We start from the raw sequence: 13,314 nt of genomic DNA, 5'->3' as shown, positions 1-13,314 counted from the left end.
AGTGAACTGCTTAGTTACACAACACTAGTTTCTTGTCTCTTGTTTCTGTTTTTAGTATTATACTCTTCCAAAACAATACTGGACTGCTGTTGTCACCCCACTGTGGCAAAGAGTAGAGAACGAATTCTATTTTATTATGTGTCTTGTGGTTCCCTAATCACCCCTTCCTTCTTGCACCCAGCCGAAGCCAACTGTTGGATTTGGGTGGGGAAAACAGAATAAAGAGTATGGAGCTGCTAGGACTTGGCCTGCAGTGGCTGTGGTGGGTTTTAGCGGGCCGGCAGCAGGGAATGATGAAAGAAAGGCAGAAGGCTGCGGTCACTTGTGCTGAGGTTGCGTGCAGGGATACCATGAAGCGGCCAGGGAGATCACCACCGCCAGATAAGCGGTGTGGGCTGCCTCCGACGAGAGATTGTTTTCTCCTAATCATTTGGTTTACTATAGCTTTGTGTTTTTGTGTGTCTCTTCTTGTTTGAAACCAGAAAGTCCTTTGCTGTTTCCATATTATCCTCGAAAATCATTGCATTTTGTGAAAAGGCGGATGGAGAACATTATTGATCTATGCTTGCAAAAACCAGCAGTAAGTGTGAAAAAGAAATGCATGCCTTTATGGAAGAGTGAGACTGTCTACAATATGGGGCTCACTTATGTAAACGGTCATAGTTATAAAGGTGAGCCATATGCAAATGCTGCTATTCAACTTTTGGCTAATGGCTAACAAAAATGGCAGGTTCATTGGGTTCACCCTAACATTTCCTTTTAGGAACTAAATAGCTAATCTTATTTTTAGTATCTTCATAAACTAAAAAAGTAAACAAATAACAAGGTTATTGAGAGTGTTGGCATCCTTATTATTTTATTTGTTCCCAGAACAAACTTCTTATAAACAGTCTTGGCTACAGAGCTGTCGTGTGCCTGGCTTACTGCCGCAGGAGGGGAGATCAGTGCTGTGAGACGAGGGCACGGGCTGGGGGTTCTTCTGGTTCCTTTCAGAATTTCTTCTGTCTCTTGTCCTTGCTGTTAGGACTGTCATTGAAGTTTCTTCTGTGAAAGCTTGGTGATCGAGATGGCTTTTCACTAGACTTGAGCAGTGAAGGTCAGGTACTTTCTGTAGAGGACCTGTGTGTATGTAAATGCTTTCATTGTATTTTTAAAATTTATTTTATTTAGGATGTCATTGGGAAATCGATGAATCAAGCAATCTGTATTCCATTATATAGGGATGCTAGAAGGTAATTCTGTTTACTTTTTGGGTGGTAAGATTCAGCGGCCAATTTAATTTTTTCTTACCTGTTTTTCTTTTATTTTAGTCAGGAGTGTACGCGCAGATTATTCAAATTTCCTTTCCTGTAAGTGTGTGTTTCTTCCCGTCTCATGCGAGCAATGCGGTTTTGTTCTTTGCTGTGACAGCTAAATATCATGTTTTGACATTAATTTTTTTTTTCCTAGGTGGAATAATAAAACCTCAAATCTGCATTATCTTCTTTTTACTATTTTAGAAGATTCACTTTATAAAATGTGTATCTTAAGGAGACATACTGATATTTCCCGGTAAGTATTAATCTAAAGTTTGAGTTAGACAATGAGATTATGTTATTTGTAATATTAAACATACAGCTTCCCTCCCCTACATTTTGGGGTTCAGTTAAGCTACCTTAGGACTTTAGGCTTGTCCCTGAACTGCTCTTAATCTTAGTTTTCACATCATTAAGACGATAATGCCAAATCAGGAAGCTATATGATCCCTTCTGATTTTAGATTATTAATTTTGTACATGTGTAGCTGTGACTTGTAGGATTTCTTTAGCATTAGGAAAAATACAGCAGCAGAACACTCAGGATTATATCTCATGAACTTCTAGCGGTTTAGAACTGTGGTTTGGGTTCCTTACAGAAAGGATTTTTGCCTCAGGCTAGGTATGCCTTTCATTAAACAAGAGGCCTGCCTATAGAGACTTCTTTTGAGAATCTGAAGTAAAAGTTCTAAAAAATAAATTATGTACAGAATACCATTTGTATCTCGAATGGTATTTTTTTTTTAAAGATTGTATGTATGTATTTGAGAGAGAGAGAACGCGAACAGGATGAGGGGCAGAGGAAGGAGCAGACTCTCTGCTGAGCAGGGAGCCTGATGCAGGACTCGATCCTGGAACTCCAGGATCTTGACCTGAGCTGAAGGCAGACGCTCAACCGACTGAGCCCCCCAGGTGCCCCCTCAAATGGTATTTAATCTGACTTTGAAGGAAATGTTTTGAGACCCAAGATGGGGCCAAAGAGAAGTAATTTGGTTGTTCCCAATTGTCCTTAATTTTATAAGGTGTCTAGCTAACTATCATATGATTTCTCTCATCTATGGAACATAAGAACTAGAATGATCAGTAGGGGAAGAAAGGGATAAAGAAAGGGGGGGTAATCAGAAGGGGGAATGAAACATGAGAGACTATGGACTATGAGAAACAAACTGAGGGCTACAGAGGGGAGGGGGGTGGGGGAATGGGATAGACCGGTGATGGGTAGTAAGGAGGGCACATATTGCATGGTGCACTGGGTGTTATACACAACTAATGAATCATCGAGCCTTACATCGAAAACCGGGGATGTACTGTTTGGTGACTAACATAATATAATAAAAAATCATTATTAAACAAAAAAAAAAAATTTTTATAAGGTATCTAGCTATTTTAATGACCAAGATTTTAAACCAAGATTTGTCTGTCTAGGTGTATAAATTAGTTGTCAGTGTTGCAGAGTGAGCATAATGGTATTTTGGGTCTGGGACTTGGCTGTTTAGGTAAATATACTAACACTGACAATCATGTTCTTTCAAGCATTTAGATTATTGGCTATCCAGGTTCCACAGTCTCTTTTTTCTCCCCTTCTTTCTTCAAGATCTGTAAGTAATGGACTAATTGCTATTAAGTTTGGGAGCTTCACATATGCCACAACCGAAAAAGTGAGAAGAAGGTAAATCTTGACTCTTGTTTGGCTGAGGTTGTATACATATACAGATGATGTGTGCATGTATTACATCATAGAAAGATGGTTAGACTCAGGTACAGTGATGATGTGATGCTTAGGACGCCTTTGTAACGTGCAGCACAGGGCGCAGGATTGCTTACACAGCTTATACTTTGATTGACTTAACAATTGAATAGAACCTTACTGCCCTACAGGAATTTGTATAGCCGTGGTTTCCTATGATTGATACCTCTGAGCTCCCTTGTCTGTTAAGAAAGCAAGGTGGCGCCAGGGGGCACGTGGCTGAAGTTCTTGTTACGACCAGCAGTAACGTGAAGTGGCCTCATTCTCCCTGCTCTGGGATGTTCTTAGGACATGAAAGGGTAACCGTACCACAGTCGTCCCTGAGGCTGTGGAATGGACACTCATCCCAGGCCAATCTTTTTCTCAGTCTCTTTTCCTTACGTAAAAGGAGTTTTTTATGATAATGTCTTTGAAGTTGTGACTTTTCCTCTGTCAATCTTATTTTTACTTCTCAGTGCAGTTAGCCCTGTTTGTTTAGCCAGTATATCTACAAGGTGCCATTTGTGGAATTTCCACAGGCTTAAGGCCTGGCTGTTGGTATCAGGAGTTTTCTGGAACTGTGAACCAATCACCCTCCCAGATTTTTCTTTTTTCACAATGACCTGTTTTTATGGCCTAGTTCTGTTTGTGAGTAATCACTACAATCGGTAACTGGCTTTAGTGCAAACTAATGATGTATTTTCAGTATAATAGTGTAGAATGTCACTTGGTTTTTGTTGTGTTAATTTTTTGCGCGGTACCACAGTACTTTCTCAGTCGTCCCGATCATCTGTGATGTAACAGAACGTCCTTCACTTCTAGCGCCTACAGCTGCTTAGACGCACAGTTTTATGACGATGAGACCGTAACAGTAGTCCTGAAAGACACCGTGGGGCGCGAAGGGAGAGATAGACTCCTGGTGCAGTTGCCGTTGTCTTCAGTGTATAACAGCGAGGACGCTGCAGAGTATCAGTTCTCTGGGGCTTACTCCACAAGGTGACGAACGCATCAGTAAGAGCCTCTTGCTGACGTGACAGTTAAATGCTTTTGAATGTGTATCGTACATTCTAGTTCCTTAGGTATGCTAGACAGCGCTTACTAGGGAGAGTAGGATGTCAGCTGAGCAAGAAGTACTGTTTTTTTCTTTAAAAAAATACTGGCTTCAACAGCTCTTCTGCCCTTTTACTTTACTAATAAATCAAGAAGTATTTGCTGAAATAAGGTGGGGAATTATTTGGAGTGGCAAATGGGACTTCTGTGCTATTTTTAAGGGGAGCATTAACCCCAGTTAATAATAGAATTAGTTATTTTAGATTTGCTCCTAGTGGTTTCCTTCCAGAATTAGGACCTCAGTAGCCACATGGAGGGTACGCAGCCAATTCTAGAGATGGCTTTAGTTTTCTTAGATTTAAGTGAGTAGGTCCCTTCTCTAATTTAAAAATGTGTCTGTTTGCTTTCCTTGAGCAGGAATCAGAAACCTTAGTAAGATGCCATTCTGGCTATTTGGAATTCCTATGTCCTAGGAAAATACTTTTTATACAGTGGCTGATAGAATTATTTCGAAAATGGGAATGTTGGTAGAAATCGAACCCATGGTAGATCCTAATACTACCCCTTGTAAACCGGAGAGAAGATCGCCTTTTCATTCCAGGCTTGGTTTTTCCCCTCTCCAGGCTAGATGAACAGTGCAGTGCTATTCCCACACGTACCATGCATTTTGAGAAGCACTGGCGATTACTGGAAAGTATGAAAGCACAGTATGTTGCTGGAAATGGTTTTCGCAAAGTGTCCTGTGTGGTAAGTATTTACAGGTTGTTTACTGACGAGGGTAACAGGAGGAAGTGACTTTGGATCTATAAGGTCCTTTCAGAAAGTGTAAACGTTTTGTGGTGTGTTGCTTTTATTGATTGAACATGTTGTGGTCTTAGCTATGTAGCTTTCTCATTTGAAAGCTGACTGAGTAATACAGTTCTCTAGATGTTATGTATGTATGTATGTATGTATGTCGTCTCGACATCCAACATGGAGCTCGAACTCGTGACCCTGAGATCAAACATCTCATGCTCTGGCGACGGAGCCACCAGGCGTCCGTAGATTTTAATTATCATGAAATTGTCACTGGTGTGTATAGGGATCCTTTTACAACAAAAGAGGCTAAGTTTAGTGATTTTGTTATAAATCGATGGGAAAATAACTTTCATACAGAACCATTCTTCAAGCTTCTGATTTCTCATATATTATGTATTAGTTCAACCATTAATTTAAAAATTCTTTATTTGACCTTTTCTTCTCCAGTTAAGCTCAAATCTCCGTCATGTAAGAGTATTTGAAATGGACATAGATGATGAATGGGAGCTTGATGAGTCTTCGGACGAAGAGGAGGAAGCGAGTAATAAGCCCGTGAAGATTAAGGAAGAAGTGTTGTCGGAGCCGGAGGCCGAGAGCCAGCAGGCCAGTGCTGCTGCCGCCGCTCCGCAGGTAGTCATCAAAGTGGAAAAACTTGACCCCGAGCTGGACTCCTGATCTAGCCTGCCCTTATTTCGTATGTTCTCGGTATGTCAGGAAGGACATGGGAGATGGATGAAGATGTTTTGGACCACTTAATTTTCTTTGTATAACAAAGAAATAAACCATACATTTGATTTTTCCTTATTCTGCTTCATTTCTTTTAGTAGTAGAGTCACTATGATAGACTTTTTTATTTTGCTGAGATTTCATTTTAATACTGCATCAGAACTCATGTTTAAAGAAAACAAATTGAATGTGAAGAAAAGTTCCATCTTTTCTGTTCAAAGGTGGGTATCAGGAATCATTCCTATATCAAGAAGAAATTACATTAAATAGTCTTTCATCACTGGAAGTTTTGATGCCTCTAGTAGCTTAAAAACGTAGATAACATTTATTCCTATTTTTCCGTTTTCCCCTTTCTAGTTGATTCTCAGTCTCCAGAATGCTTTCAAAATTATGTTTTCAAAATTATACTGCTTTACTGTAATGCTAAGTAAGCCAGAAGATGGATGCTGTCTTTCTGATCTAAACAGCCTAAACACTGTTGACACCTACATAATTATCTCCTCATTTTGTTACTGGATTTCAGCTCTGAATCCTTTGAATTGGCAGCATTTAGGTGTGTCTTTTTCCTCTGTTTAGAATTGGTCAAGGACACGTGGTGGCTTTCTGTGCAACGCCTATGAACACAAGAAATGTGGATCAACTAAGCCTAATTTAGCATTAGTGCAAATGGGCTCCCATTGATCTCCTGGCGCTCATTCCAAAAGTGGAGTAGTGTTCTCATGAGACTTCCAAAGAGGTTCTGTTTTACATATGAACTCTAGTATCAGTTCACCGATGAATGAAAGCATCACTTTTTAAAAGCTTTAAATATCTTCAGGCAGGAAAATACACTGTATCCACATGAGTGGGTAACTGCCGGATTCTGTGTCACTTGTCTGTTTCTTTAATAGTACCCGTTACACTTGGATTTTAGGTACATCATGCTTTAGGTACTCCGGGTACCACAGTTGGTCTCATCTGTGTCGGTTTTGAAGGGAAAACTGAAGAGAGTCCACTGGCGTGTGCATGAGCTTGGCAATTAGAACTGTGATCTTCGGGAGCCCGGCTGTGCCCGCGTGTGGCCTTGCACATAGCAGGCCTCGAACACGCTTGATATATCATTTACATAAATGCTTCGTGGTAGTTGGCCAGTTTCATGGCATACTGCAGATGTCTTGAATTAGCTTTTGTGAGCGAGAAAGGTAATCTCTCAGGCGACATTACAGCTTGTTAGAATGAATTACAATTTCACAACGAGCAACCAGTTCTTTATTAGATGGTAATCTGTCCCATGTGACTTCAGCATGAAATTTAGAAAGATTTTTTGATAATGTGCCCGCTTGCTCTCTGCACTTCCAGCCTAGGGATGAATTGAAACCAAAACTTCCAGACTGTGTTCATCTCGAGCCAGGCATCAGTACTAGTTCTGCTGATGTACCAGCTATCCCTTATCATCGAGTTAAATAATTGTGAGTTATTCCTAATTTTTAGGAGGACATTTTCTTCATTAATGATTTTGATGTATATGATAAATAATTTAGGAAGTGGATTTGTATTATATCAAAGTAGAAAAGTTTGAACTGATAACTGAATTCCTTTTTAAGTTTTAATAAGTGTGGGGCAGATAATCTGTCTTATTATAGTTTTAGATATAGGCTATGATTTCCACGCCGTTAGAAACTTTGCTTTTAAGAGCATTATAGACTATCATTTCTAGTTTATTTAGCAGCAGATGCTGAATTTGAGTTTTGAATTGAGTGAATGACAAAGTAGGACGTGCGGGACCCTGGGCACGGGACGTTGGCACACAAAGGCTATGTGTGGAGCTCTGGGCCCTGACCTTCATACAGTGGGGATAATCGACTGCCTGTCTCAGGGTTTGAGGACTAACAGGTGTTGTAGAGCCTTGTGGTTGACACATAGGAGACACCTGATAAAGATCAGCACTTATTAAAATTCTGTGCTGCTCTTCTCCAGGATAAAATGTGTTGATATTTTAGGAATTCAAATAGCCTTTTTTTTTTTTTTTTTTTTTTTGGTGCCCGACTTAATGGGACTGTGATAATAGTCTTGATAATTCTCTGGCTTTGTAGGGTTTTGTTTTTTTCCTTTTGTTCTTGATTTTTTTCCAAAACAAAAAATTTTACACTTAGCAAAATGCTGAAACATTTTATCTTCGTTATTCAGAGCACTTGAATATAAATGTGAAGAAAACTATATATTATAGTATAACCTTGGGTTTATGACCCCATAACTAGGGAATGTCTCTTAGATACAGATACAGATATAGATGTCTGAGTTAATCTAAATACTTGCCATTCTTGAGGAAATCCAGCAAGCAAATGTGCTAAATACTTCTAGAGAATGCTGTAATTGAAATCATGGGTTGCATGAATTCTCCAGGGCAAATCAGTTTCTTTGACACCTCTTGCATTGGTGACAGTTATTATAGACTGATTGCAATTATTAGAATATACACTTGACTGTCCCAACATACCATTTTTGGTTCTCACTGAGCAGAGGGAGATGGTACTTAGGATTATACTAAGTCAAGGTCGCAAAAACCTTAGAGTATGAGAGTAAGGATTATTTGAGAGCAGGAAATAGTACATGAAGTTTTAGGAATATTCAGTTTAGAAATTCTCAATTATTAAAGGGTTGGTTCGAAGAAAATGAATTATTAATATGTAGATAATGTTTTTCACTTTCTGGGCTCACTGGAACAGGCTCTTCCATGAAACACACACCGTCACATCGAAATTTCCTGGGCTGGTGATTAACAGTGCAAATTTACGGGTGTCACCCAAGACCACTCAGAATGTGGAGGTAGGGCCCAGGCCTGATCGTATGCCCACTGACATTGAGAACCTTTATAGTCTGTGGAAGCTATTTTTTAGTAGATGTTTATCATTTTTTAATTAAAAGCTGCTCCCTTCGATGCATTGAAAGTGGATATGTTTTTTTCCTTACAAATGACCCTGATGTGATTAATTTTGTATGCAACATGCTCACGGGTCTGTAAATCTGTTTAAACGGTGGTGGGCCTAATTATCCCGAGTCTGGGCACCGCAGCGTGTAGAACCCAATCCCAGAAGGCCACGTTTCCACCTTATGCTCACGCTTCACCAAGTGGTAGACGCTGGGTGGGTCTGGGTGGGCCAGGCAGGCTGGCTAACGGGCGATTACCACTCATAAGTGACACCCTCGCTTTGGGGTGCAGTCAGACTAGCACACAGCACCAAGGCGCTAAGCAGACTGTGTGGTTACCGCGGTTGAGATGATCAGTCCGCCCGGCAGCGTGACTGCGAGACGCCGTGCTGAGCGGCTCCGGAGATGTTTCCAGTGTTAAAGCAGGGAGACGAGTTCGTGACTCGTGCCTCCTGCCCTTCCAACTGCCCGGGCTCCCGTATCCCCCCCAGTCAGGCTGGAAACTTTAAGAACTGTTTTTATTCAGCTCTGGATCCTGTTGCAGAGTGACCATTATTATTTTTAATTCATATTTTTTCCATTTTTCAGATAGTAGAACTGGGTATTTGTTTTCCTTTTTTCTTTTCTTTTTTTTTTTTTAAGATTTTATTTGAGAGAGAGAGCACAGAGAGAGGGGGAGAAGCAGATTCCCCAATGAGCAGGGAGCCCGATGCGGGGCTCAATTCCAGGACTTTGAGATCATGACCTCAGCTGAAGGCAGATGCTTAACCGACTGAGCCACCCAGGCGCCCCAGTAGAACTGGATATTTGGGAGCCCAACTAGATACTATAAAGTGGCACCCGTGACTATCGACATGTCAAATGATGCTATAAAACATTCTCACATGGATAACATGTTATTTTCCCTTTTCCCTTCCACCACTTACGTTGTACCACTTTGTCCTGCCCGCGTGTTGCAGAAAGAGGTGTGAAGGATAAAAGTATAAATATGGTACGGTTTGCTGTCTTAGGCTGTAAAGTCAAGATCTCCGAGGAGCAGAGTGGACATGGAAGGGGCGAAGACCATTGCCATGAGGTCCTATGGGATGTAGAGCCCATTTTCTCCCTGCTGGGGGAGGAGCCTTGGAAAGAGTGGTCCCGGAAGCAGGAGGAGACCCAGGTGACGCCTTTAATAGAAACTCGGTCATGGGAGCCTTCAGTCATGTCAAATGCTGCCAAGAAGTGGAGGGAGGGAGTGATGAGGACTGGCTAGTATGTCTGAACACTCGAGTCAGTGGTGGTTGCTTTTGGAGCAACTTTCAGTCCCGTGAGCGTGTTCCCCAAGGCTCAGTCTTCCCTGGCATCATCTCGGGGCTTCCCTCTGGCTCGTGTTGGCTTGCTTTCCTCTTCTTGGAGGAACCGAATTCTTTCTGCCCCAGAGCTTTGGGATTTGCCGTATGCCAGGAATGCCTTTCCCTAACACTTCACGGGTTTACTCCTCACTCTCAGCTCCTCGGCTGATGTCTTCCTCGGAAAAGCCCACTGAGATTTCAGGAGTCTCCCCTTCCCCGTCATGCCAGATGTCACGATTTGCAGTTATTTTATTGCCTGGATTAGATTATAAACCCTGTGACAGAGATCATGCCCATTTTGTGTACCTCCCTATACCCAGTGCCTACCATAGTGCCTAGCACGTAGTAGGTGCTCAAGAAGTAGTAGATGGTGAGTGGACACTGGTCTGGGATATGAAAGATAAACTATCCTGAAATTTTAACAACATTACAGTGCTTCGAATTTGTTCACAAATGGGTTGTTCCCCCAAATTTGCAAATTTATCGACAGATAACATTCGTCTCCATAAAAACAATCATGGTTGGTCCAGGCTGTGCCTACTGAAAGTGACAATTACCGATCTTCTGGGAGCCTCCCCTCCACCCCAGGAGGGCGACCTGACACCTAGATTTCCAAATCAGGATCCCTAGTTTTCAGCCTCCATGTAATTTTTAAGGTCTTTGTTTTCGTAAGCTTAAGAAATGATGTATTTAAAAGATGACATTTAGTTTAAAAAAAAAAATCAGTCATGACACCAACACGCACAGTTTCCCGGGGTGGAGGTGGCGGGAGCCTGGTGGGAATGGGTGTGGAGCAGGGGTGAGGTGAGAAGCGGAGGCCGCCCATGGGGGCCGCCCACGGGGGCAACGCATGAAGAATTTTGCTGCAAGAGTAGGAGGGGCATGGATGGCATCAGGGAGCTTAAAAAAAAAAAAGACCGATGACACGAAGGCGTATTTATACATCTACGGCGGTGATGTGCTGAAGGGAAGAGACTGACCATGTCTAGAGAAGAGGGTTAGTGTGAGATTGAAATTCTTAAGAAGGCAAAAAGACTAGACCCAGGGACCAGGGAGGGCTCAGCATTGGGCTGGAGCACGATGTCCCTTGCATTCTAACAGGGGCCATGTGGGGACACGGGCAGGCAGTACGAACAATTGCCCCTGGGAACTAGGTGTTGCGGTCTCAGCAGAGAGCCACGGGCAGTGACTCCCCCCACTTGCTGGGGGAGTGGGAATGTTGAGGGCACTCTGGAGACCTGTGATGTCCCCTTAAAGGGAGTCCGGTTCGTGGGATCATTTTCTCCTGCTGGGGCGTTGCGTTTAATCCGGGTTGGGGTTTTGTCAGCCCACTATGACCAGGCAGAGGGGGCGAGGGGCTTGGGAAGGTAGTAACCCAGTGACGGGGCGGTGGGTCGGAGGGTGGAGAATTGTGGAATTTTGGAATCAGTTGTGGGAGCACAGGGAGAGACGGTGGCCGGAGAGGGCCCTTTGCAGTGACTGTGCCCGAGGTGGTGGAGCCCACGTGGTTCCTACAGTGGGACTGCGGTGCTGGGGGCTGCCCCCGGGAAGGAGGGACTCACTGGAGCCAGGTAGGTCAAGAACGGAGTGGCCAGGGTTTCGGGACGGCCGTTACAGTCACTGCACAGTGGCCGCAGTGATGGTGGGGACGGTAGGAGGGCGTGGACCTGAGGTCACCCGTGAGTGTCAAGGATAGGAGCGAGCGTGACAGAGGAGACCTGGAAGCTGTCTGTGCTTCCAAAGGCCCGGAGGGAGTCAGCGACCGACTTACAGTCACTTGGTAGATGGGGAGGCTGGGATTCGAACCTAGGCTGGCTGAGGCCAAGCCCTGCTCCCAGGCCCCAGGCCAACCACCCGAGAGGAGCTCGAGACAGATACCCATGCTTAGAGGCACGCGGGCGTGGATAGCGTTTGTAATTCGTGCATCAGCCGCAGGTTAGTACTTCTTTCATCGGGGCCGTCCATTAAAGGCTGTAGCGGAGGTGAGGTCAGAGGCCGCAGTCGTCCCCCTCTCCCCACTGGCTCTGGGAGGCCGTGTCTAGGGTGGCCGTCCGGCCTAATTCTGTCCTCTGTGCAATGCTGCTTGCGGGAACAGTCACGTGGCAGAGCATGGAGGCTGTCGAGGTGACTGCTGAGGACCATGGGCTGGAGTGAGCCCTGGCTCAAGGGCCGGACAGGGCCCTGGAGGAGCTCAAACGGACCCATCTGCCTTCCCCCCATGCGAAGGTGCGTGTCAGGGTCGGCAGACCTGGCCCTGGGAACCTCGGGGTCTGCTGAGCTGTACATGAAAATCCGCAGTGCTTAGGGCTGCAGGCGTTCTGGGGTCCGGTCTGAGGCTGGTCCTGATCAGAGGGTCTCTTCCTGCTCCTGCGGACGCCCATCCCCTTCCTCCTCGTCCACATGCGGCTTGTCAACGTTCTCCTACGCAGACGTCTGTCCCAGAGGAGGAACCGCATGGGAAGGACCGCGAGGTCCCCTAGAATCCTCTGAATAGCTCTGCGACCAAGGCAATGCTATCCTTATTTTACAGAAAAGAAAGTAAGTTCAGAGGGTTTCGCTGTGTCTCGATCGCACTCGCAGACGGTAGAGCCAGGGTGCAAAACCGATGATCCGAGCCCAGATGACAGCGATCGCTAGCCACTAGCTGTGTGTGAGGGCTGAGCAGAGCCGGGTGCAGGGCCAAGCGCCGCTCACGAACGACGCACTGACGCCCCGCCACAGTCCTGCAAGGCAAGGGCTCCTCCTGACACCGACCCTGTTTCACAGAAGAAGAAACTGAGGTGGAGAGCAGTGTTCTAACGTGTCCATGGTAACGACGCGGGCAGCGGGGGTGGGATCGGGGTGTGAGGCCAGGCGGCGCGGTGCGAGACCCCGCCCCGCCCCCCCCTCGCCAGCTGCCCTGCCCCCGGCCGTCTCCTGAGCACAGCCTGGCCACTGTCACACCTGTGCCTCATGGACCGATGACGACAAGGCTTCCGCTTCTGCTGAGCTCCTTCGTTCAGGATGGCTGGCAGCTCTGTGAGGAAACAGCCCTCGAGGGGGAGCAATGCTTTTTCTCCTGCAGACATGGGGGTGGCATGTGGTCAAGTCGGGACACGAACCCCAAGTTCTGACCCCCAAAAGGAGGGTGGTTTCCTCCCAGGCAGTACTGCCCACAGCCGGCCGCCCGTGTCCTCTTCCTTTGCCTCCTGAGGAGGTTCTGGAATGTGCGTGTCCAGGTGTCAGAGAGAGAGCCGTGCTTTCTCCCCAGCAGGGCCCAATTCATCAAGATTGTATTGGTCTCCGGACCTGCAGTGGGGAAGGGCGCCCACAGAATATGGAGAGCGGTCAAACTTGGGGAGAAGCAGGGACTTGATCTTCAGGATGAAAACATGTGCCGAGCAGCGGGCGAATTTGCAGTTGGTGGTTGGAAAGCCATTCAAACCAGAACGGTCAGCTGTAAACCCTGAGAAAGAAGGTGAGTCTCCGTGAAACACAAACTA

At 45.1% G+C, this 13,314-nt stretch overlaps 1 protein-coding gene across 3 annotated transcripts in view; it reads left to right on the top strand.

Annotated features, from left to right (window-relative positions):
- The window catches only part of ANAPC4 (anaphase promoting complex subunit 4), a 36,799-nt gene extending 31,127 nt beyond the window's left edge, over window positions 1–5,672 (top strand). Inside the window, exons 22-29 of one of the 3 annotated variants that reach the window (XM_040625278.1) lie at window positions 483–580; window positions 1,171–1,232; window positions 1,311–1,349; window positions 1,450–1,551; window positions 2,889–2,963; window positions 3,843–4,016; window positions 4,694–4,817; window positions 5,316–5,672. In XM_040625278.1, the coding sequence (XP_040481212.1) occupies window positions 483–580; window positions 1,171–1,232; window positions 1,311–1,349; window positions 1,450–1,551; window positions 2,889–2,963; window positions 3,843–4,016; window positions 4,694–4,817; window positions 5,316–5,543 (902 nt within the window). In that variant the 3' untranslated portion in view covers window positions 5,544–5,672. Of the gene's footprint in view, window positions 1–482; window positions 581–1,170; window positions 1,233–1,310; window positions 1,350–1,449; window positions 1,552–2,888; window positions 2,964–3,786; window positions 4,032–4,693; window positions 4,823–5,315 lie in introns of those variants that run through there. The other 2 variants (XM_008685856.2, XM_008685859.2) reach the window with 2 other exon arrangements.
- Window positions 5,673–13,314: the final 7,642 nt, after the last annotated feature.

The sequence above is a fragment of the Ursus maritimus genome, unplaced genomic scaffold (assembly GCF_017311325.1).
Source record: "Ursus maritimus isolate PB19 unplaced genomic scaffold, ASM1731132v1 scaffold_8, whole genome shotgun sequence".
Taxonomy (NCBI): Eukaryota; Metazoa; Chordata; class Mammalia; order Carnivora; family Ursidae; genus Ursus; species Ursus maritimus.
The sequence above is the reverse complement of the archived record's forward strand: the minus strand, read 5'-3'. Positions and strand labels throughout refer to the sequence as shown.